A 25,928-nucleotide genomic window follows, 5' to 3' on the forward strand; every position below is an offset into this window, starting at 1 on the left:
TATGGACTCAGCGCACACTTTCCCCGACATGGAAACCGATGAGCATGAGCAGCAGTTCCAGCAGCAGCAACAACAACTCGCCATGATCATTCAACTCCTCACCAACCTTACCCCAGCCAGTCTGCCCACCAGCCCAGCCCCCGAGTTACCTGCCCCGGTCATTGCAGCCGCTGCTCCGGAACCCAAGATTGGAAACCCCGAGCGGTTCAACGGCGATTCAACCCAGGTCCGGCCATTCCTGACTAGCTGCCGACTTCAGTTCTCCTTGCAGCCAAGGACCTTCGCCACGGAGGGGGCTAAAGTTGGGTATGCCATCACTCACCTGACGGGCCGAGCTCGACTCTGGGGAACAGCAGAGTTCGAACGTCAAACCCCCGCATGTGCAACCTTCGACCTGTTTGCTGAGGAGATGCTGAAGGTGTTTGACCTGGATTCACCCAATGCAGAGGCGTCTCGTGAACTGTTCAGTATTCGACAAGGCAGACGTACAGTCGCAGACCATTCCATCGACTTCCGAACCCTGGCTAGACGAAGTTCTTGGAACACACCATCGTTGGTGGACGCGTTCTTCCATAGTTTGGCTGACTATATCAAGGACGAGTTGGTCTCCCATGAACTGCCTTCCACTCTTGATGAAGCCATCGCACTGACTGTCAGGATCGACAGAAGGATACAGACCCGTCGTCGTGAGAGGGGGCGCCAAGGTCCACCTACTACCGGCATTCGGAGAGATCCGACTGGGCTCCTGTCATCTACTGCCACTCACCCAGGTCAGCTTGATCAGTCTGAGCCTATGGAGATTGGGCGAGCCTCCCTCACTCCTGCAGAGCGCCAGCGCCGCTTCACCTCAAACCTCTGCCTCTATTGTGGAGGTGATGGACATCGTGTGGTAACCTGCCCTTTAAAGGGCCGAAGCTCACCGGGCATAGGGGGAGTCCGGTTGAGTTCAATGACCATCCAGTCCTCCGACCGCAAACCCCTGCTGCAAGTTCACCTCCGCCTCTCTGACTCAACTCACACCCTGGCTGCTCTGGTGGATTCTGGCGCCGAAGCCAACATAATGGACATCAAGCTGGCACGCCAACTGGGACTGGAGAACCTCCGTTTGACACCTCCTATTCCTGCCCGGGCACTGGACGGACACTTACTCGGATCGGTCACTCATGTCACGGCCCCGGTCTCGATGGGTCTGTCCGGAAACCATCAAGAAACTATCCAGTTTCACCTGCTCCCCTCTCCAGGCCAACCCCTCATCCTGGGTTACCCATGGCTCCGCCGGCACAACCCTCAGCTCGACTGGGTGACCGGGGTGATCAGGGAGTGGGGAGAGGACTGCCACCGAACCTGCCTGCTTGCTGCCGCACTACCCCCTCGGCCAGTACCTACTAACTCCGCTCCTGACCTCTCCAATGTCCCAGAATGCTACCATGGTCTCAGAGAGGTGTTTAACAAAGCAAGAGCCACATCTCTGCCCCCTCACCGACCGTACGACTGTGCCATCGACCTCCTCCCTGGAACAGCTCCTCCAAAGGGTCGTCTTTATTCGTTGTCTGCTCCTGAAAGAAAGTCCATGGAGGACTACATCAATGGCTCTCTGTCCGCAGGATTAATCCGTTCATCTTCATCTCCTGCTGGTGCTGGCTTCTTCTTTGTGGGGAAGAAGGACGGATCTCTTCGCCCCTGCATCGACTACAGGGGACTCAACGACATCACAGTGAAAAACCGTTACCCTCTGCCTCTGCTCACCTCTGCTTTTGAGTTGCTCCAGGGAGCCACTGTTTTTACCAAGTTGGATCTCAGAAACGCTTACCACCTAGTGCGGATCCGGGAGGGAGATGAATGGAAAACCGCATTCAATACACCAACAGGCCACTACGAGTATCTGGTTATGCCTTTTGGCCTCACCAATGCTCCTGCTGTGTTCCAGGCTCTAGTGAATGATGTACTGCGGGACATGTTAAACAAGTTTGTCTTCGTTTACCTGGATGACATCTTAATCTACTCCAGAAACCTGTCTGAACACACCCGCCATGTCCAGCAAGTCCTTCATCGTCTTCTGGAGAATTCCCTCTACGCCAAGGCAGAGAAATGTGAGTTTCACGTCAAGACAGTGGCCTTCCTGGGGTACATAGTGGCAGAGGGAAGTATCCAAATGGATCCTGCCAAAGTATCAGCAGTCACTTCATGGCCAGTTCCGGAGAACAGAAAGAAGCTGCAACAGTTTCTGGGGTTTGCTAACTTCTATAGGAAGTTTATCCGGAACTACAGTACCGTTGCTGCCCCTCTCACTGCTCTAACCAGCACCAAGCAACCCTTCACCTGGACCCCAGCAGCCGACAAAGCCTTCAGTACCCTCAAGGTGAGGTTCACCTCCGCTCCCATCCTCCAGATGCCTGATGTGGACCGGCAATTCATTGTGGAGGTGGACGCCTCGGATGTGGGAGTTGGTGCTGTGATTTCTCAGTGGGCTGCGGAGGATAGGAAGCTCCATCCCTGTGCCTTTTTCTCACGTCGGTTGTCCCCCTCTGAGTGCAATTACGACATAGGGAACCGTGAGCTGCTGGCTGTGAAGCTTGCCTTGGAGGAGTGGCGTCACTGGCTGGAGGGGTCCACCATTCCATTTCTCGTTTGGACCGATCATAAGAACTTGGAGTACATCCGCACGGCCAAACGGTTGAACTCCAGGCAGTCCCGCTGGGCCCTGTTCTTCACCAGGTTTAATTTCACTCTGTCATACCGGCCTGGATCACGCAACACCAAGCCAGACGCCCTCTCCCGTCAATTCCAGAAGGATGACACCCCCTCCAAGGACCCTGTGTCGATTCTGCCAAGTCCCTGCATCGTTGCAGCTCTGACCTGGGCTGTTGAGGAACAGGTGCTGGAGGCTCTCCGTAACCAGCCAGGTCCCAGCACTTGCCCAGCTGACCGCCTTTTTGTCCCCGAAGACCTGAGGTCCCAGGTCGTTCAGTGGGGACATGACTCCCGCCTAGCTTGTCACCCTGGCTCCACCCGCACTTACAACCTGCTCGCCCAGAGGTTCTGGTGGCCCTCTCTGAGGAAGGATGTACGGGAATTCGTCCAAGCCTGCCCCATCTGCAACCAACACAAGTCGTCCTGCCAGCCCCCAGCCGGATTGCTGCAGCCCCTGCCTGTGCCCAGACGTCCCTGGTCTCACATCGCCCTTGACTTTGTCACGGGGCTGCCCCCTTCAAGTGGCATGACCGTCATTCTCACCATCGTTGACCGTTTCAGCAAGATGGCACACTTCATTCCCCTCCCCAAGCTCCCAACCGCCAAGGAGACCGCCCAGGTGGTCCTGGAACACGTCTTCCGGATCCACGGACTGCCAAAGGATGTAGTTTCTGACCGTGGTCCACAATTCTCCTCCGCTTTTTGGAAGGAGTTCTGTCACCTGCTGGGAGCCACAGTCAGTCTGACTTCCGGATTCCATCCCCAATCCAATGGGCAGTCAGAGCGGGCTAATCAGGAGCTCGAGAAGGCACTGCGATGCATGACTTCACGCAACCCCCACTCCTGGTCGCAGCAATTGACATGGGTGGAGTACGCACACAATTCTCTGACCTGCTCTGCCATCGGTATGTCCCCTTTCCAATGTGTTTATGGATACCAGCCTCCTCTATTTGCCAGCCAGGAAGAGGAGGTTACTTGCCCATCTGCACTTGCTTTTGCCCGTCGATGTCGCCGCACCTGGTCACAAGCCCGAGCCACACTCCTCAGATCCGTTGCCAGCTACACTACCGGGGCCAACCGTCGGAGAATTCCTGCTCCCACCTACCATGTTGGTCAAAGGGTGTGGTTGTCATCGAAGAACCTGCCACTCAGGGTGGAGTCGCAGAAGCTGGCACCTCGGTTCATTGGCCCATTCCCTATCATAAGAGTGATTAGCCCAACTGCTGTCCGGCTCCAACTGCCTAATTCCCTGAGGGTGCACCCCACTTTCCATGTGTCTAAGATTAAGCCCATCCATGAGAGTCCGCTGGTCCCTGCTGCGCCTGGTCCTCCTCCTCCACGGCTCGTCGATGGTGGTCTGGTTTACACCGTCCGCCGCCTGCTTCGGTCCAGACGGAGGGGTAGGGGTCTCCAGTACCTCATTGACTGGGAGGGCTATGGACCTGAGGAGAGGACCTGGGTGCCAGCTAGTCAGATTGTGGATAGGACTCTCATCACCGCTTTCCACCAACGGCATCCTGATCAACCTGCAATCCGTAGGGGCCGCCCCAGAGGGGTCCCTAACCGTCCGGCCCGCTCGGCTTCCTGTCCTGTGCCTGATCCTGTCTCGGGACCTGTCCCATCTCCCGACCACGGCCCTCCGGCTTCCTCCGAGGATGAGGACGTTCACTCGGACCGTTCGGAGGAGTTCTAGCCCTCCTCCGGCTCCCCTCCTCCCGCCCGGCGTGGTGTTGCTCTTGGGACTTCTGGGGCCGTCCCTTGGGGGGGGGGTTCTGTCATGGGCCTCTCACTCCACCGGGTTACCACCTTAATTTTCTTCCACTCTGCTCACCACTCTCTCTACTCAGCCTAACTAGCTCCACCTGTCCCTGCTCTGCTCTGCTCTAATTACTCTGCCAGCTGCGCTGCATTACCCACTACCTCTCCCAGTATTTAAGGCCCTGTCTTTCAGCTCTCCGGTGTCAGATCGTCTGCAAAGCTCACACCCGGAACCTGTTTGCTCGCGCTTCTGGCTCACCCTGGTTTTGTGACCCCGGACCTGCCTGTTTTTTGGATACTCTTCTGCCTCAGGAGATCCAGACCTGCTTCTGCCATTACGACTCCTGACTACTCTTCAATCCCGGTAACTCTGACCAGCCTTCTGCCTTGCTACTACGTATTTTGGATTTTCCTTGAACTGTACTGCTGCCTGGTTTCATTCCGCCCTGTTGTGTCTGTGTCTCCCCCCCCCAGGACTTCTGGACCACCCACCACCGGCTTCATAGGACGCATCGCTGCCACTGGGGGGGGCACAGACCCAGCGCATTGGACGGGATCCCTGTTACCCCTGGAGCCTTCATTCACTCCCTACTTCCCTTTTCCCCTTAAGTTAATAAACTTTCTGGTGTGACGCAATTGTGGTCCTCTGGTCGTCTGTCTGAACCGTGACAATACCAACATGTTTCAAGCAGACCACCATAGTCCCTGTGCCCAAGGACACTAAGATAACCTGCCTAAATGACTACCGACCCGTAGCACTCACGCCTGTAGCCATGAAGTGCTTTGAAAGGCTGGTCATGGCTCACATCAACACCATTATCCCAGAAACCCTAGACCCACTCCAATTTGCATACCGCCCTAACAGATCCACAGATGATGCAATCTCTATTGCACTCCACACTGCCCTTTCCCACCTGGACAAGAGGAACACCTACGTGAGAATGCTGTTCATTGACTACAGCTCAGCGTTCAACACCATAGTGCCCTCAAAGCTCATCACTAAGCTAAGGATCCTGGGACTAAACACCTCCCTCTGCAACTGGATCCTGGACTTCCTGATGGGCCGCTCCCAGGTGGTAAGGGTAGATAACAACAGATCTGCCACGCTGATCCTCAACACGGGGGCCCCTCAAGGGTGCGTGCTCAGTCCCCCTGTACTCCCTGTTCACCCATGACTGCATGGCCAGGCACGACTCCAACATCATCATTAAGTTTGCTGACGACACAACAGTGGTAGTCCTGATCACAGACAACGATGAGACAGCCTACAGGGAGGAGGTCAGAGACCTGGCCGTATGGTGCCAGGATAACAACCTCTCCCTCAATGTGATCAAGACAAAAGAGATGATTGTGGACTACAGGGGAAAAAGAGGACTGAGCACGCCCCCATTCTCATCGACAGGGCTGTAGTGAACAGGTTGAGAGCTTCAAGTTCCTTGGTGTCCACATCACCAACGAACTATCATGGTCCAAACACATCAAGACAGTAGTGATGAGGGCACGACAAAGCCTATTCCCCATCAGGAGACTGAAAAGATTTGGCATGGGTCCTCAGATCCTCAAAAAGTTAAACAGCTGCACCATCGAGAGCATCCTGACTGGTTGCATCCCCGCCTGGTATGGCAACTGCTCGGCCTCCGACCGCAAGGCACTACAGAGGGTAGTGCGTACGGCCCTGTACATCACTGGGGCCAAGCTTCCTGCCATCCAGGACCTCTATACCAGGCAGTGTCAGATGAAGGCCCTCAAAATTGTCAAAGACTCCAGCCACCCTAGTCATAGACTGTTCTCTCTGCTACCACACGGCAAGCGGTACCAGAGCGCCAAGTCTAGGTCCAAAAGGCTTCTCAACAGCTTCTACCCCCAAGCCATAAGAACAGCTAATCATTGCTACCCGGACTATTTGCACTGCCCCCTCACCCCACCCCCCTCTTTTACGCTGCTGCTACTCTGTCTATTATTTATGCATAGACACTTTAACTCTACCCACATGTACATATTACCTCAATTACCTCAACTAGCCGGTGCCCCCGCACATTGACTCTGCACCGGTACCCCCCTGTATATAGCCTCCCTACTGATATTTTATTTTACTGCTGCGCTTTAGTTATTTGCTTTTATTTTTTTTACTTAACACTTAAAAAAAAAAAAAAAATCATTGTTGGTTAAGGGCTTGTAAGTAAGCATATCACTGTAATGTCTACACCTGTTGTATTCGGCGCATGTGGCAAATAACATTTGATTTGATTTGATTTGATGACTGTAGTATACTGTAGTATTTACAGTTTAATATAGTATAAATATTGTAGTAAAAAACAGTAGTACATACTATAGTCATTACTGTTGTGTTTTTGTGGACTGTAGTATACTGTAGTATTTACTGTAATGTTTTTGCGCACTGTAGTATTTACTGTAGTGTTTTTGTTTTATTATCTTTGACATAACAGTGGGGGCTTTCTCCTTGAGGAAACCTACTGGACAAAATACACAAAGAGCAAATGTTCCATAACCTGTAGGTACTGTAGCTAGGTAGGTCTGAGGTCTGAACAGATAGTTCAGCGCTTCTGCTCTTTTCTATAACCTATAGGGATCACAATATATGGTCCATGCTTGGCATGTAGGTTTCTCACTTATGAGCGGCACAAATCGGGATATGGAGGAGGGGAATATGCTAATTGAATACTATAGTAATGATGACTGTTTTTGTGGACTGTAGTGATTTTGCAGACATTACTGTAGTATTTACTGTAGTGTTTTTGCGCTCTGTATTATTTACTATAGGATTCTACAGTATAATACACAATTCTATAGTAAGTACTACACATGATCGAGGGATACTACAGTGTGTATATAGTATTCTCCAGTATACAACAATTTACTACAGAATTCTGTAGTAAGTACTATAGTATTCTATAGTAAACTAGTAACCTAGAATGCAGAGTTCCTGTGACAGATTTCTATGATTACAGCCATGTTAATCTTATCCATCAAATTTGATCAATTTGTTTACTGCAAATTGGATTGATCTGAAAGTCTTGGTAATTTGTGCTAATCGCCTCACGCAAAGGAATGTGTTTACTGCACTCACTGTAGGCCTGTACTGTATGTGTTAAACCTATCTAATGTCTTGAGTTTTCAGACCAAACAGAGCTGAAACGTACAGTGGGCTACATGTTTCCTCTTGGACAGACATCTGTTGGCTCTGGGAATGTTAGAACTCTGAATCCATTGACATGCACTATGAACTTGAGAAATGAGCAGGGTGCAGTCTGCATGGCCTCATAAGTGTCGGTCCCAAGCAGGGTTGGTGTATTTTTATTTTATTTTTATTTTTATTTTTTTACTATTGAGTGGCTACAAAGAGACTATATTACAGTACACGTCAAAAGTTTGTACACACCTACACATTCAAGGGTTTTCTTTATTTTTACTATTTTCTACATTGTATAATAATAGTGAATACATCGAAACTATGAAATAACACATATGGAATCATGTAGTAACCAATAAAGTGTTAAACAAATCCAAATATATTTTATATTTTGATTCTTCAAAGTAGCCACCCTTTGCCTTTATGACAGCTTTGCACACTCTTGGCATTCTCTCAACCAGCTTCACCTGGAATGCTTTTCCAACAGTCTTGAAGGAGTTCCCACATATGCTGAGCACTTGTTGGCTGCTTTACCTTCACTCTGCGATCCAACTCATCCCAAACCATCTCAGTTGGGTTGAGGTCGGGTGATTGTGGAGGCCAGGTCATCTGATGCAGCACTCCATCACTCTCCTTCTTGGAAAAATAGCCCTTACACAGCCTGGAGGTGTGTTGGGTCATTGACCTGTTGAAAAACAAATGATAGTCCCACTAAGCGCAAACCAGATGGGAGGGCGTGTCACTGCAGAATGCTGTGGTAGCCATGCTGGTTAAGTGTGCCTTGAATTCTAAATAAATCACAGACAGTGTCACCAGCAATGCACCCCCACACCATCACACCTCCTCCTCCATGCTTCATGATGGGAACCACACATGCGGAGATAATCCGTTCACCTACTCTGCGTCTCACAAAGACACAGTGGTTGGAACCAAAAATCTCAAATTTGGACTTATCAGACCAAAGGACATATTTCCACCAGTCTAATGTCCATTACTCGTGTTTCTTGGCCCAAGCAAGTCTCTTCTTCTTATTGGAGTCCTTTAGTAGTTGTTCATTTGCAGCAATTCAACCATGAAGGCCTGATTCACGCAGTCTCCTCTGAACAGTTGATGTTGAGGTGTGTCTGTTACTTGAAGTCTGTGAAGCATTTATTTGGGCTGCAATTTCTGAGGCTGCGTGAACTTATCTTCTGCAGCAGAGGTAACTCTGGGTCCAGTTTCATCACAGCGCTTGACGGTTTTTCCAACTGCACTTGAAGAAACTTTCAAAGATCTTGACATTTTCCGGATTGACTGACCATCATGTCTTAAAGTAATGATGGACTGTCATTTCTCTTTGCTTATTTGAGCTGTTCTTGCCATAATATATGGACTTGGTCTTTTACCAAATAGGGCTATCTTCCGTATACCAACCCTACCTTACCACAACTGATTGGCTCAAACGCATTAAGAAGGAAAGAAATTCCATAAATTAACTTTTAAGAAGGCACACCTGTTAATTGAAATGCATTCCATGTGACTACCTCATCAAGCTGGTTGAGAGAGTGTGCAAAGCTGGCTGTTATCAAGGCAAAGGGTGGCTACTTTGAAGAAGCTCAAATATAAAATATAATTTCATTTGTTTAACACTTTTTTGGTTCCATATGTGTTATTTCATAGTTTTGATGTCTTCACTATTATTCTGCAATGTAGAAAATAGTGAAAATAAAGAAAAACCCTTTAATGAGTAGCTGTTCTAAAACCTTATGACCGGTAGTGTATATTAAGGAAATGCATACTGTATATTTTATGAGTAGGTGTGTCCAAACTTTTGACTGGTACTGTATATAAATGCTAAATCCAGACATATTATACAGTAGCTAGGTACAGTTGAAGTCGGAAGTTTACATACACTTAGGTTGGAGTCATTAAAACTAGTTTTTCAACCACTCCACAAATTTATTGTTAACAAACTATAGTTTTGGCAAGTCAGTTAGGACATCTACTTTGTGCATGACTCAAGTAATTTTTCCAACAATTGTTTACAGACAGATTATTTCACTTATAATTCACTGTATCACAATTCCAGTGGGTCAGAAGTTTACATACACTAAGTTGACTGTGCCTTTAAACAGCTTGGAAAATTCCAGAAAATGATGTCATGGCTTTAGAAGCTTCTGATAGGCTAATTGACATCATTTGAGTCAATTGGAGGTGTACCTGTGGATGTATTTCAAGGCCTACCTTCAAACTCAGTGCCTCTTTGCTTGACATCATGGGAAAATCAAAAGAAATCAGCCAAGACCTCAGAAAAAAATTGTAGACCTCCACAAGTCTGGTTCATCCTTGGGAGCAATTTCCAAATGTCTGAAGGTACCACGTTCATCTGTACAAACAATAGTACGTAAGTATAAACCCCATGGGACCACGCAGCCGTCATACCGCTCAGGAAGGAGACGCGTTCTGTCTCCTAGAGATGAACGTACTTTGGTGCGAAAAGTGCAAATCAATCCCAGAACAACAGCAAAGGACCTTGTGGAGATGCTGGAGGAAACAGGTACAAAAGTATCTATATCCACAGTAAACCTGAAAGGCCGCTCAGCAAGGAAGAAGCCACTGCTCCAAAACCGCCATAAAAAAAACCAGACTACGGTTTGCAACTGCACATGGGGACAAATATCGTACTTTTTGGAGAAATGTCCTCTGGTCTGATGAAACAAAAATAGAACTGTTTGGACATAATGACCATCGTTATGTTTGGAGGAAAAAGGGGGTTGCTTGCAAGCCGAAGACCACCATCGCAACCGTGAAGCACGGGGGTGGCAGCATCATGCTGTGGGGGTGCATTGCAGTAGGAGGGACTCAGTCAGGAAGTTCAAGCTTGGTCGCAAATGGGTCTTCCAAATGGACAATGACCCCAAGCATACTTCCAAAGTTGTGGCAAAATGGCTTAAGGACATTAAAGTCAAGGTATTGGAGTGGCCATCACAAAGCCCTGACCTCAATCCTATAGAAAATGTGTGGGCAGAACTGAAAAACCGTGTGCGAGCAAGGAGGCCTACAAACCTGACTCAGTTACACCAGCTCTGTCAGGAGGAACGGGCCAAAATTCACCCAACTTATTGTGGGAAGCTTGTGGAAGGCTACCCGAAATGTTTGACCCAAGTTAAACAATTTAAAGGCAATGCTACCAAATACTAATTGAGTGTATGTAAACTTCCGACCCACTGGGTATGTGATGAAAGAAATAAAAGCTGAAATAAATAATTCTTACATTTTTACATTTTAGTCATTTAGCAGACGCTCTTATCAAGAGCGACTTACAGTTAGTGAGTGCATACATTTTTCAAAAACTGAGTTTAAATGTATTTGGCTAAGGTGTATATAAACTTCCGACTTCAACTGTATGTTGTGTGACTTTTTCTAACTTCCTGCTTACATGTGTTCTCAATCTGCAGTTATGCCTCATAGAAGACCTGCCCCGCCTAACAAGAGGAAAAAGCCCTCTAAGATCATTACTGACCTGTCACATGTCACTCAAGATGGTAAGGCACAACATTTTGAGCTCAAAAACACAATACATTACATGTACAAATGTATATTGCTCACACATCATTAACAAAAGATCATAAGGATTTCTTCAAAACTATGTGAGAAACCATACAGTACCATACATTAAATTCTGCTCAGTAACATTGATCAATATGAGCCTATGGTATTATCAAGAGTAACATACTGTACTAACTGGTAAACAGAGAGGGCAGGCAGGAAGACACCTTCCGAAGGTGAGAACTCTCAGGGAGGCCTGGTCTCCCTACGGGACAGCAGCTGGTCCAAGAGACGGGATGCACTGTTGACAGTTTTTTCAGGTCACATCACAGAAAATGGAAAGATAAGTTATTTATAGCCTAATTATTTTGTTCATTGGGGACTTAGTCAAGATCTCTGTGCACTTGTCAAAGAAGCTCCTCCACATGCTGGCACTTAACATGTCCTAATGACTAGCGCCCTGTCACACACACAAACATTCATCTCCTAGATTTCACAGCACAATTACAATCTCTCCTTTTCAATCATTGCAGTAATGGTTTAACCTCCATTCCCTCTCAGCTGTTGAGTCATAGGAGCCATACTTCATTAACTGGCGATGGCATAATGCTTTTTAAAGAAAATTATGACCTGTGTTTTTCCCTTTCACCCATTAAGTGGTCCAGATCTGCGTGCAAGTTAATATAGTCGTCTTCCTTTGACAGTTAAGTGTATTTGTGCTGCTCTTACACTTTTTGTGTCAAATGTCCTGACAGATATAGCAATAAGGCCTAAGCAGAAAGCTGTGGTTTAACACAATGTGGCACTGCATGCTGCTCCAAGCTGACCAGTGTTCAAACGCATTCCCCTCCACAAGAAGCCACGTCTGTTATAACTTATAACATACATAGACAGAAATCATCTTTGAATCACGTAAATAGTGTTGGCTTTTAAAGGGATAGTTTGGGATTTTGGCAATGAGGCTCTTTATCTATTTCCCCAGAGTCAGATGATACAATTTTTATGTCTCTGCGTTCAGTTTGAAGAAAGTTGCTAACTAACGTTAGCGAAATTGCTAACTATCGTTAGCACAATGATTGGAAGTCTATGGAATCCTGTAGATTTCCAGTCATTGCGCTAACACTAGTTAGCATTGGCTCGCAAAACTACCTCTAACTTCCTTCATATTGGACACAGATACATACCATTTTTATCCACGAGTTGAATTTGGGAAAGTAGATACAGGGCCTCATTGCCATAATCCCAAACTATTCCTTTAATGTCAACATAAAAATGGTACTGTCAAAGATTACAAAATGCAACAACAGTCATTAAAACACAAGCATTGTCCTTTTGAACTGCAGAAGTTATTCCCAGGAAAACAAACAAGAATGCTAAATGATTAAATCCAGAAAATTCTCAGTGCAGTCAAAAACGTGATTTTCCTGTGTTTTATATACATTTCCACACTATGAGGTTGGAATAATACTGTGAAATTTTGAAAATTATGATAATGCCCTTTTAGTGTAAGAGCTGTTTGAAAAGACCGCCTGAAACTTCAGCCTGTTTTGGTGGGATGGAGTCTTTGTCTGCCTGGTGACATCACCACCTACTGGGCACAAACTGGTTAAATCAACATTGTTTCAACGTAATTTGTCAAAATATTTTGATGTGGAATCTACGTGGAAAATACATTGGATTTTTTCATCATGGTAAACAATTTTCAACATAGACAAACCTTGTCAGATCTTCAACGTGATATCCACTATAAGAAAAAAAACAATAGGCTGGGCAGCATCTCCAACTGGAGAGTTGATCTATCTAAAGCTATCCCTTCGGTCTCACATCCAAGGTTTAACAAAGCCCAGCCCTGCTTGGTTTTGATATTTGTCACCGACTATTACCAATGTGCTATCATGAGAATGATTGTTGAGAAATCTCCACTCAATAGATTCACTGTTGCTATCGAAGTCATTCCAAAAGGTAGGTTCTGTAGAGCAAATTAAATGTAGCCATACTTTATCAATCATATATCATCAATGATGCTATTTAGGCCTATAAAACATTTGGGAAGTCATCAACAGCTATTGTTTAAATTCAGATTCAACAAAAAAACAGACAATACATATACAGTTGAAGTCGGAAGTTTACATACACCTTAGCCAAATACATTTAAACTCAGTGTTTCACAATTCCTGACATTTTATCCTAGTAGAAATTGTCTTAGGTTAGTTAGGATCACCACTTTATTTTAAGAATGTGAAATGTCAGAATAATAGTAGAGAGAATGATTTATTTCAGCTTTTATTTCTTTCATCACATTCCCAGTGGGTCAGAAGTTTACAGACACTCAATTAGTATTTGGTAACATTGCCTTTAAATTGTTTAACTTGGGTCAAACGTTTCGGGTAGCCTTCCACAAGCTTCCCACAATAAGTTGGGTGAATTTTGGGCCATTCCTCCTGACAGAGCTGGTGTACCTGAGTCAGGTTTGTAGGCCTCCTTGCTCACACATGCTTTTTCAGTTCTGCCCACAAATGTTCTATAGGATTGAGGTCAGGGCTTTGTGATGGCCACTCCAATATCTTGACTTTGTTGTCCTTAAGCCATTTTGCCACAACTTTGGAAGTATGCTTGGGGTCATTGTCCATTTGGAAGACCCATTTGCGACCAAGTTTTAACTTCCTGACTGATGTCTTGAGATGTTGCTTCAATATATCCACATAATTTTCCTTCCTCATGATGCCATCTATTTTGTGAAGTGCACCAGTCCCTCCTGCAGCAAAGCACTCCCACAGCATGATGCTGCCACCCCCGTGCATCACGGTTGGGATGGTGTTCTTCGGCTTGCAAGCAACCTCCGTTTTCCTCCAAACATAACGATGGTCATTATGGCCAAACAGTTCTATTTTTGTTTCATCAGACCAGAGGACATTTCTCAAAAAAGTAAGATCTTTGTCCCCATGTGCAGTTGCAAACCGTAGTCTGGTTTTTTTTATAGCGGTTTTGGAGCAGTGGCTTCTTCCTTGCTGAGCGGCCTTTCAGGTTATGTCGATATAGGACTCGTTTTTACTGTGGAAATAGATACTTTTGTACCCGTTTCCTCCAGCATCTTCACAAGGGCCTTTGCTGTTGTTCTGGGATTGATTTGCACTTTTCGCACCAAAGTACGTTCATCTCTAGGAGACACAATGCGTCTCCTTCCTGAGCAGTATAATCTGTCTGTAAACAATTGTTGGAAAAATTACTTGTGTCATGCACAAAGTAGATGTCCTAACTGACTTGCCAAAACTATAGTTTGTTAACAAGAAATGTGTGGAGTGGTTGAAAAACGAGTTTTAATGACTCCAACCTAAGTGTATTTAAACTTCCGACTTCAACTGTACACTGAGTGTATGAAACATGATAGACTGACCAGGTGAATCCAGGTGAAAGCTATGATCCCTTATTGATGTCACCTGTTAAATCCACTTCAATCAGTGTAGATGTGATGAGGTGTGAAAGAAGGAGTCAGGCGCAGGAGGTAAAATACCGAAGTCCAGAGTTTATTCCGTTTACATAAATCAAACGCCCCAAGCGTCAAACAAAACTATTACAAGGGAAAACATCCACCTTGGCATAAACACAGTGAATAGTAGCTCAACCGAGCTACACGCTCTCACAACAAACAATCACTCACAAAGACAAGGGGAACAGATGGAACACTTATACACATACTAATTAGGGGATTTTTTTATTTCACCTTTATTTAACCAGGTAAGCCAGTTGAGAACAAGTTCTCATTTACAACTGCGACCTGGCCAAGATAAAGCAAAGCAGTGCGATAAAAACAACAACACAGAGTTACATATGGGGTAAACAAAACATAAAGTCAAAAATACAACAGAAAATATATATACAGTGTGTGCGAATGTAGTAAGTTATGGAGGTGAGGCAATAAATAGGCCATAGTGCAAAAATAGTTACAATTTTGTATTAACACTGGAATGATAGATGTGCAAAGATGATGTGCAAATAGAGATACTGGGGTGCAAATTAGCAAAATAAATAACAATATGGTGATGAGGTAGTTGGGTGGGCTAATTTCAGAATGGCTTTGTACAGGTGCCGTGATCGGTAAGCTGCTCTGACAACTGATGCTTAAAGTTAGTGAGGGAGATAAGAGCCTCCAGCTTCAGAGATTTTTGCAGTTCGTTCCAGTCATTGGCAGTAGAGAACTGGAAGGAATGGCGGCCAAAGGAGTTGTTGGCTTTGGGGATGACCAGTGAGATATACCTGCTGGAGCGCAGACTGCGGGTGGGTGTTGCTATGGTGACCAGTGAGCTAAGATAAGACAGGGATTTGCCTAGCAGTGATTTATAGATGACCTGGAGCCAGTGGGTTTGGCGACGAATATGTAGTGAGGGCCAGCCAACAAGAACGTACAGGTTACAATGGTGGGTTGTACAGTGGGGAAAAAAAGTATTTAGTCAGCCACCAATTGTGCAAGCTCTCCCACTTAAAAAGATGAGAGAGGCCTGTAATTTTCATCATAGGTACACGTCAACTATGACAGACAAAATGAGAAAAAAAAATCCAGAAAATCACATTTTAGGATTTTTAATGAATTTATTTGCTAATTATGGTGGAAAATAAGTATTTGGTCAATAACAAAAGTTTCTCAATACTTTGTTATATACCCTTTGTTGGCAATGACACAGGTCAAACGTTTTCTGTAAGTCTTCACAAGGTTTTCACACACTGTTGCTTGTATTTTGGCCCATTCCTCCATGCAGATCTCCTCTAGAGCAGTGATGTTTTGGGGCTGTCGCTGGGCAACACGGACTTTCAACTCCCTCCAAAGATTTCCTATGGGGTTGAGATCTGGAGACTGGCTAGGCCACTCCAGGACCTTGAAATGCTTCTTACGAAGCCACTCCTTCGTTGCCCGGGCGGTGTGTTTGGGATCATTGTCATGCTGAAAGACCCTGCCACGTTTCATCTTCAATGCCCTTGCTGATAGAAGGAGGTTTTCACTCAAAATCTCACGATACATGGCCCCATTCATTCTTTCCTTTACACGGATCAGTCGTCCTGGTCCCTTTGCAGAAAAACAGCCCCAAAGCATGATGTTTCCACCCCAATGCTTCACAGTAGGTATGGTGTTCTTTGGATGCAACTCAGCATTCTTTGTCCTCCAAACACGACGAGTTGAGTTTTTACCAAAAAGTTGTATTTTGGTTTCATCTGACCATATGACATTCTCCCAATCCTCTTCTGGATCATCCAAATGCACTCTAGCAAACTTCAGACGGGCCTGGACATGTACTGGCTTAAGCAGGGGGACACGTCTGGCACTGCAGGATTTGAGTCCCTGGCGGCGTAGTGTGTTACTGATGGTAGGCTTTGTTACTTTGGTCCCAGCTCTCTGCAGGTCATTCACTAGGTCCCCCCGTGTGGTTCTGGGATTTTTGCTCACCGTTCTTGTGATCATTTTGACCCCACGGGGTGAGATCTTGCGTGGAGCCCCAGATCGAGGGAGATTATCAGTGGTCTTGTATGTCTTCCATTTCCTAATAATTGCTCCCACAGTTGATTTCTTCAGACCAAGCTGCTTACCTATTGCAGATTCAGTCTTCCCAGCCTGGTGCAGGTCTACAATTTTGTTTCTGGTGTCCTTTGACAGCTCTTTGGTCTTGGCCATAGTGGAGTTTGGTGTGTGACTGTTTGAGGTTGTGGACAGGTGTATTCTATACTGATAACAAGTTCAAACAGGTGCCATTAATACAGGTAACGAGTGGAGGACAGAGGAGCCTCTTAAAGAAGAAGTTACAGGTCTGTGAGAGCCAGAAATCTTGCTTGTTTGTAGGTGACCAAATACTTATTTTCCACCATAATTTGCAAATAAATTCATGAAAAATCCTACAATGTGATTTTCTGGAGAAAAAAAATGTCAATTTGTCTGTCATACTTGACGTGTACCTATGATGAAAATTACAGGCCTCTCTCATCTTTTTAAGTGGGAGAACATGCACAATTGGTGGCTGACTAAATACTTTTTTTCCCCACTGTATATGGGGCTTTGGTGACAAAACGGATGGCACTGTGATAGACTACATCCAATTTGCTGAGTAGAGTGTTGGAGGCTATTTTGTAAATGACATCGCCGAAGTCAAGGATCGGTAGGATAGTCAGTTTTACGAGGGCATGTTTGGCAGCATGAGTGAAGGAGGCTTTGTTGCGAAATAGGAAGCCGATTCTAGATCTACCTTTTGATTGGAGATGCTTAATGTGAGTCTGGAAGGAGAGTTTACAGTCTAACCAGACACCTAGGTATTTGTAGTTGTCCACATACTCTAGGTCAGACCCGCCGAGAGTAGTGATTCTAGTCGGGTGGGCGGGTGCAAGCAGCGTTCGGTTGAAGAGCATGCATTTAGTTTTAGTAGTGTTTAAGAGCAGATGGAGGCTACAGAAGGAGTGTTGTATGGCGTTGAAGCTCGTTTGGAGGTTTGTTAACACAGTGTCCAATGAAGGGCCAGATCTATACAAAATGGTGTCGTCCGCATAGAGGTGGATCTGAGCGTCACCAGCAGCAAGAGCGACATCATTTATATACACAGAGAATAGAGTCGGCCCGAGAATTGAACCCTGTGGCACCACCATAGAGACTGCCAGAGGTCCAGACAACAGGCCCTCCGATTTGACACATTGAACTCTATCTGAGAAGTAGTTGGTGAACCAGGCGAGGCAGTCATTTGAGAAACCAAGGCTATTTAGTCTGCCAATAAGAATGCGGTGGTTGACAGAGTCGAAAGCCTTGGCCAGGTCGATGAAGACGGCTGCGCAGTACTGTCTTTTATCGATCGCGGTTATAATATCGTTTAGGACCTTGAGCGTGGCTGAGGTGCACCCATGACCAGCTTGGAAACTGGATTGCATAGCAGAGAAGGTACGGTGGGATTCGAAATGGTCGGTGATCTGTTTGTTGACTTGGCTTTCAAATACTTTAGAAAGGCAGGGCAGGATGGATATAGGTCTGTAACAGTTTGGATCTAGAAATCTAGGAATGAGCACCAGGTGTGTGTGATTGACAAGACATGACAAGTGGAGTGATGAGAATGGGATCGGCAGTAGCTAGTACTCCGGTGACGACGAACGCCGAAGCCTGCCCGAACCAGGAGGGGGGGCAGCCTCGGCGGAAGTCGTGACAGTAGATGAAGGGTCGGAGAAATGTTAAAGAAGGATTTTTAAGCATTTGAGACAATTGAGACATGGATTGTGTAAGTGTGTCATTCAGAGGGTGAATGGGCAAGACAAAAGATTTAAGTGCCTTTGAACAGGATATATTAGTAGGTGCCAGGAGCACCGGTTTGTGTCAAGAACTGATACGCTACTGGGTTTCTCACACTCACAGTTTCCCGTGTGTATCAAGAATGGTCCACCACCCAAAGGACATCCAGACAACTTGCCACAACTGTGGGAAGCATTGGAGTCAACATGGGCCAGCATCCCCGTGGAACGCTTTCAACAACCTGTAGAGTCCATGCCCTGTTCAACTGAGGCTGTTCTGAAGGCAAAAGGGGGTGCAACGCAATATTAGAAAGGTGTTCCTAATGTTTTGTAAACTCAGTGTAGGCCTAGAGTTTCAAGCTTTGGTTGATTTCAAATGGTTGATTGTGAGTTAATAAAAACATATTGAATTCACATCTCCATCTCAACCAAAAATACAATTTAAAGAATAGGATTAAATCTAATCAAACTGTATTCAAAGTGCATTTAAAGTTTGATTTTATTTAGTCCTATTCTTTAACTTAGAGTTTTGGTTGTAATGGAGATGTGAATCCAGCATATCAAATATTAATTTGTAGACAAACTGGAATTAAAGCCAGACTCAGTGGCACAGATGGAGCTATAAAAGCAGTTGACAACCAAACATTATTCAATATCACTTTTGCAATACGGTAAATAGCCTATTAACTTGTTGACAAGTTAACCAATTATATTTTATATTTTGGATTCACATCTCCATCTCAACCAAAAATAAAAGTTAAAGAATAGGATTATGCCAGTGGCTCAGATGGAACTCTCCAAACAGTAGATACATATCCTTTAAATGTGGATATTTGGTTGTTGTCAACCAAACACAATTCAATAGGCTATTACTTTTGTAAGACTGTAAATTACCTAATGTTAAGGCTATCTTGCAAACAACTAATGTAACAGTATTTATTTAACCTTAAAATGAGTAACACATCCATGGACATATTTTGAGGTTACTGTAACAATAAATGTCTTCTTATGTAATCATAGAAAGCCTGCATGTTCAGGGTCACAGGTCTGTAGAAATTTTCACAATTGCTATCATAATCTACACAGAATCTCAAACGGCATAGCTCAATTGCACCATGTACTTTAATGTAATCTCAAATAACTGCAGTCTACGTCATTTAGTTGTGCTATTAGATTCAACACAGTGCTAACACATTAAGTTGTTTTATAAATAAACAAAATATCTGACATTGTATTCCCGTTTGAACTTTGGTGTGCTTTTAAATGGTTGAAGGCGCAGTGACAACTAAACCAAAATCAGACATTGCTTTTCCGTTGGAATTTGGTTGTGCTTTTTGATGGTTGAAAGCATAGTGATAACACATTGGGAATTCAACTTTTGACAGTCTTTTTGAGTGGCTGAAAATTAGGTTGGAATCTCATTGATCAACGTATCTACCAAATATTACCCAATTCTCCATGTTAAAATTACATGGTGTGCCCAGTGGGCAAGCAGTAAATGAGTTAATAGACCAGTAAGAAAGAGAGTTCCAAACCTCTCTGCCAATAAGCGCTAATTTTCAGTTTTCCCCACTCAGACCACTCCCAGACAATTATTGCTTGAGAAATTGCTATTTGCTAAGAAGCTACAGTGGGGGGGAAAAGTATTTAGTCAGCCACCAATTGTGCAAGTTCTCCCACTTAAAAAGATGAGAGAGGCCTGTAATTTTCATCATAGGTACACGTCAACTATGACAGACAAATTGAGAAAATAAATCCAGAAATTCACATTGTAGGACTTTTTATGAATTTATTTTCAAATTATGGTGGAAAATAAGTATTTGGTCACCTACAAACAAGCAAGATTTCTGGCTCTCACAGACCTGTAACTTCTTCTTTAAGAGGCTCCTCTGTCCTCCACTCGTTACCTGTATTAATGGCACCTGTTTGAACTTGTTATCAGTATAAAAGACACCTGTCCACAACCTCAAACAGTCACACTCCAAACTACACTATGGCCAAGACCAAAGAGCTGTCAAAGGACACCAGAAACAAAATTGTAGACCTGCACCAGGCTGGGAAGACTGAATCTGCAATAGGTAAGCAGCGTGGTTTGAAGAAATCAACTGTGGGAGCAATTATTAGGAAATGGAAGACATACAAGACCACTGATAATCTCCCTCAATCTGGGGCTCCACGCAAGATCTCACCCCGTGGGGTCAAAATGATCACAAGAACGGTGAGCAAAAATCCCAGAACCACACGGGGGGACCTAGTGAATGACCTGCAGAGAGCTGGGACCAAAGTAACAAAGCCTACTGTAGTGTCGAGTAAAATGTTGCTAGTCATTGCTGTAACAAAGGAGTCCGCTCATACTGAACTTTGATCATAAGGTTTATTCATATCACAAGATTTCAGCATGAGCTTACAGGTGTCAAGATCACCCGGAGAACGGCATCCCCCGAATTGCAATGGCCGCTCTAACCTCTTCTTCGCTTTTTACCCAGTATATATAATCTTCCCAAGATGTGGGTGGCTCCCTCTACTGTCCAATCCCCTGTCTACAACACACAGACTTCTCTGTCCTATCCGGGGTGTCACATTAAAACCATTCCCTCTGACACTAAATAAACATCCTTTCAGTTCCACTTAAAAAACATTAACAAAGACATAATCCTAATACACTACACTAACATCAGTAACACACTACGCCGCCAGGGACTCAAATCGACTGATCCGTGTAAAGGAAAGAATCAATGGGGCCATGTATCATGAGATTTTGAGTGGAAACCTCCTTCCATCAGCAAGGGCATTGAAGATGAAACGTGGCTGGGTCTTTCAGCATGACAATGATCCCAAACACACCGCCCGGGCAACGAAGGAGTGGCTTCGTAAGAAGCATTTCAAGGTGCTGGAGTGGCCTAGCCAGTCTCCAGATCTCAACCCCATAGAAAATCTTTGGAGGGAGTTGAAAGTCCGTGTTGCCCAGCGACAGCCCCAAAACATCACTGCTCTAGAGGAGATCTGCATGGAGGAATGGGCCAAAATACCAGCAACAGTGTGTGAAAACCTTTTGAAGACTTACAGAAAACGTTTGACCTGTGTCATTGCCAACAAAGGGTATATAACAAAGTATTGAGAAACTTTTGTTATTGACCAAATACTTATTTTCCACCATAATTTGCAAATAAATTCATTAAAAATCCTACAATGTGATTTTCTGGAAAAAAAAATCTCGTTTTGTCTGTCATAGTTGACGTGTACCTATGATGAAAAGTACAGGCCTCTCTCATCTTTTTAAGTGGGAGAACTTGCACAATTGGTGGCTGACTAAATACTTTTTTTCCCCACTGTATTTTTGTTTATTTTTGACCATTTAGACAGTGAGTCCATGCAACTTATTATGTGACTTGTTAAGCACATTTTTACTTCTGAACTTGTTTAAGCTTGCCTCAACAAAGGTGTTGAATACTTATTGGCTCAAGACATTTCAGCTTTTTCATTTTTTATTAATTTGTAAAAATGTCTAAAACAATAATTTCACTTTGACATTATGGGGTATTTTGTGTAGGCCAGTGACACAACATTTTAAATTCAGGTTGTAACAGTCAAGGGGTGTGAATACTTTCTGAAGGCACTGTATACCGTGCTACCATAGCTTTAGAGTTGATGTGGAACCTGTGCAGTGTTATGCATTTTAGACTCTCTCCCTTCACCCATCCTCTCTGTTTCAACACCCTGTGACTTCTGACAGATGGATCATAAGCACTGAGAACCGAACAAATGGAGATAACACAGATATGAAAATGGCTCAGGCCTTACCTCATAACGCCTCAGTCAAAAGCTAGTCATTCCCAGCCAGGCCCAGACTTAGTGAGGAGCTGTTCTCTGCTCTCTCTCCTTCAACAGCCACAGTGTTGAAAAACAGCCAGTTCATCTTTGAGCAGAGAGATTTATGAATTTTCCACTGTAATGATACCAATAATCTGAGAGCATCCCCCTCCTAGGCAATCATCTGCGCTGAGAGTAATTTCTGCTCTGATGTAAAGATCACATCACATATACACAGATGTATTTCTAGGTGAAGGATAAATGATGCATATAAAGTACTGTAACATTAATTCAAACAATGATAAGCAAACCGTGGGACCAATTCAAACCAAACCGGTAACCAGGGTTTCCAGGATAAGTCAAAATAAGATTCTTTCTGCATAGTGAGATACATTGCTGAGTGTCTTTTTGTATCACAATGCAGACATTGTTGAGTCCAGAATTCAAACTTGAACAATTGCTGCACCTGAAGAATTATGTTTTTAATTTACCTGGTCACCAAGTGTAATTGAATAGAGCCTTATACAGTGTGTGCATCCAGTATAATATAGGAAATCAATATGAGAAATTAATAGACAATGTAGGAATTTCTCATCTGCAGAGTTCGAGCCTGAGGCGTCAGAGTTTGACCTGGGGACGAAGATCAAAACTCCCAAGGACAACATGCTGGAGGAGCTGAACTTCTTCACCAACAAGGGCTCCAAGATGTTCAAGATGAGGCAGAAGCGTGTGGAGAAGTTCATATATGAGAACAACCCTGACCTCTTTGGCAGTGAGTCTATGGTAAGAAAATGGTCAATCATCCAAGTCAAAATGATAAACTTGTTATAACAATAATAAATGTTAGTGTTATAGTATAATTCATACAATAGAAATGCTGTCCAAAGAGCTTTAACATAAAACAATTGCGGTGAAAACTGGTAACGGATGAGGGAAAAAATGACAACCTATGGATAGGCTACCAATGTATATTTCAACAACCATCCAGGTTTGGAAGCTTATCATACGGACAGACCAGTAGGATTGCCGGCCGAGAGTACTTAGCACCTCTGAACAGTTTCGGCCGTAATTTGCAAATTGAGTGCAAACTGATTCTACATGTAGAAATCGGCCGTCACCCACCAGTGGGTGGTCCCTATAACATACCGCGCCGACAGCAAGCGAACGAATGGCGAATTAATGGCCCCCTACTGTACATACTGACAATTGGTCCGGTGAGTTTTCTTCTTCATATACTTGTGTGTTTTCATTTCAGGAGAACTTCCAGAAGTTGGTCCCCAGCCTGGGTGGCACAATGATGTTGGACGCTAGTGGCCACATGGTGGACAAGCAATCAGGCCCTCCTGTACCCCCTCCCAAACCAGGCAAAGATGAGCATGGGCATGGTAATGAACATGGTCATGATCATGAGCATGGATATGAGCATGGTAATGAGCATGGACACCATGGACACCAGGGACATGTACATCATGATGATGTTGCTCCAGGAGAACATGGTCATGGTCAGTATCCATTCAAATTAGCTCATGATCATAGAAAAACTACAGAGTGATTTTGGAACGAGTTCTATGGACCTGCAATCAGTGGCGTCATGCTCATAGGGGGTACAAAGGCACCTGCCCCCTCAGATGTATCCTGTTTTAGAATTTTTCAGAAATGTCCCGATTTTTGAACATCATAATCATCACCTCCAGCACCACCCCAACATCAACATATGGGAAAATAGCTTGTTTCTATGTTTTGTAGTCAAAAAGATAAGAGGAAGATGTGTTTCCATTGATCTGTATCTTTTTGACTACAAAACATAGAAACACGTTATTTTTACATATGTTGATGTTGGGTTGGTGCTGGAGATGATGAATATGAAGTATACTTTTTTTTTTACATTTCCCCTTAAATTAATTACTAAACTAAATGTTTATGTCCACATTTTATCATAATTATTTATAAAAAGATCTGACTGGACAAGGCAAAGAGTTTAGCTGCCGGTGATGGGCAGGAGTTATGTTTGTAAATGATTGTGATCAAGCTATGTAGCCTATTAATTCCTTCTTGATGAATAAATAAAACAAAAATGTTTTGCTGTTTTACTGTACTACTAGCCACCTAGCAATTTTATGAAGTTGGCTTTAGCTAGCCAGCTAGATAGGTTCCCAATCTTCCAACCTAATAACTAGCTACCAAGCCATTTCAGGCTATCAATCAAGTTAGAGTAGCTTGTCTAACTATCTTAGCTGGCATGCCTGCTGGCAAGGTTGGTAGACTTTAGAAAAGCAAGCAATTACTAAATGTACTGAAAAATACGAATCTCTTTCAACCTAGATTTTAGCAGAGATGCAGAGAAGCATATTTAAAATAGACATATTTTTTACATAGAATTAGGCTTAATGATTATGGCTCTAGATTGCAGGAAAAAGCTCTTTCAGGTGTTTGAAAAATGCTAAAAATGCTAAAAATGCTCATGTACTTCGTGCCCCCTCTAAAGTAATGGGTGAATGACGCCCCTGCCTGTAGCGCAATCAATATATCTAAATTGAAAATTATGTGATAGAAAATCTGTTTTCCTGACTCACTGTTTTCCTCCTACAGGTAGTCATGGAGTAGAGGTTGCCTTAGACAAAGCCAAGAAAAGGCATGATTATGTGCCTTCATATATATCACCGTGGGAAAAGGCCATGAAGGGCAACCAGGAGCTGACATCCAGCATGAGATATCATATGCCAGGCCCCCATGCCCACCTTGTATTGCCCAAGTACAAGTCTTTCAACAGGTACAGTCCCCTCTATACCTTGCTGGCCGACTCTATAGCATTTTTAAATGATTTCTTTGAAATGAGTGTGAAATAGTGGAGCCCACCCATTTTCTCTAAAACTCAAACTCTTATATTGTCCATCCAGGTATGTGAAGTTGCCATATGAGATTCATTTAATTTATTTGCCTGATCTTCTTTTGTTGCACATCACTTTATCTGTCTTAGGAGTGCTACACCGTTTGGGGGCTTTGATAAGGCCTCTCAGCTCATGACCTTCCAACTGCCAGACACCAATGAGGTGGCCCATGAGGAGCCTGAACCAGCTGTGGTATACCAGCATGACATTGGCGCTCGACCCTCCTTCAACCGCACTCCTATAGGCTGGGTGGGGAGCAGTGAGCCCAGCAGCATCCACATGGAGTTGGACGCCCTGCCCTTCGATGGGGAGACTGACGACCTGTGAAAAGCATGCCCCACAGACCCAGATGTGCAGACAAAGACCACGCTCAAATATATAAATCTACATAAACAAAAAAAAACATACACTTTTAGATAGTCTGTTTGAAACAAAGAAATCAATCATGAACAAAAAACTCAACCACTGCTCATTCAGGACAGCTACAAGTTGTTCCTTTGCTATAGCCTTCTACCATCATGGCTTTTACTGTATTTCTGTGCCATTTTGACTTTTGACAGCTTTGTCAAGGCCCTGCAAATCCAGCAGCCTAGCCTAAGATGCATGCAGTAAGCATGAGGTGTGCTAATTTCTGTTGCGTGATAGAGATTGTGATTAACGAATACAGTACATTTTACATTTACATTTTAGTCATTTAGCAGACGCTCTTATCCAGAGGGACTTACAGTTAGTGAGTGCATACATTTCTGCATCACCCACGATTTCTCCCTAATAAACTTTTTCCAATTGTAGTTTTTGTCTGTTGTCCTTTGTATCTCCAGTGTAGGCTACTATAATTTTTATAGGAACAAATA

The 25,928-nt window shown here is 44.3% G+C and overlaps 1 protein-coding gene across 1 annotated transcript; it reads left to right on the plus strand.

The window, feature by feature from the left end:
* Positions 1-11,036: 11,036 nt before the first annotated feature.
* Positions 11,037-25,401, plus strand: LOC311126902 (myozenin-1-like; the record flags this gene model as incomplete). Its single annotated transcript, XM_084158594.1, has 5 exons — positions 11,037-11,124; positions 22,788-22,969; positions 23,442-23,692; positions 24,780-24,956; positions 25,164-25,401. The coding sequence occupies exons 1-5, from the start codon at positions 11,040-11,042 to the stop codon at positions 25,399-25,401; spliced, it is 933 nt and encodes a 310-aa protein (XP_084014720.1). The 5' UTR covers positions 11,037-11,039.
* Positions 25,402-25,928: the final 527 nt, after the last annotated feature.

The sequence above is a fragment of the Coregonus lavaretus genome (genome assembly GCF_964263955.1).
Source record: "Coregonus lavaretus genome assembly, chromosome: 1".
NCBI lineage: Eukaryota > Metazoa > Chordata > Actinopteri > Salmoniformes > Salmonidae > Coregonus > Coregonus lavaretus.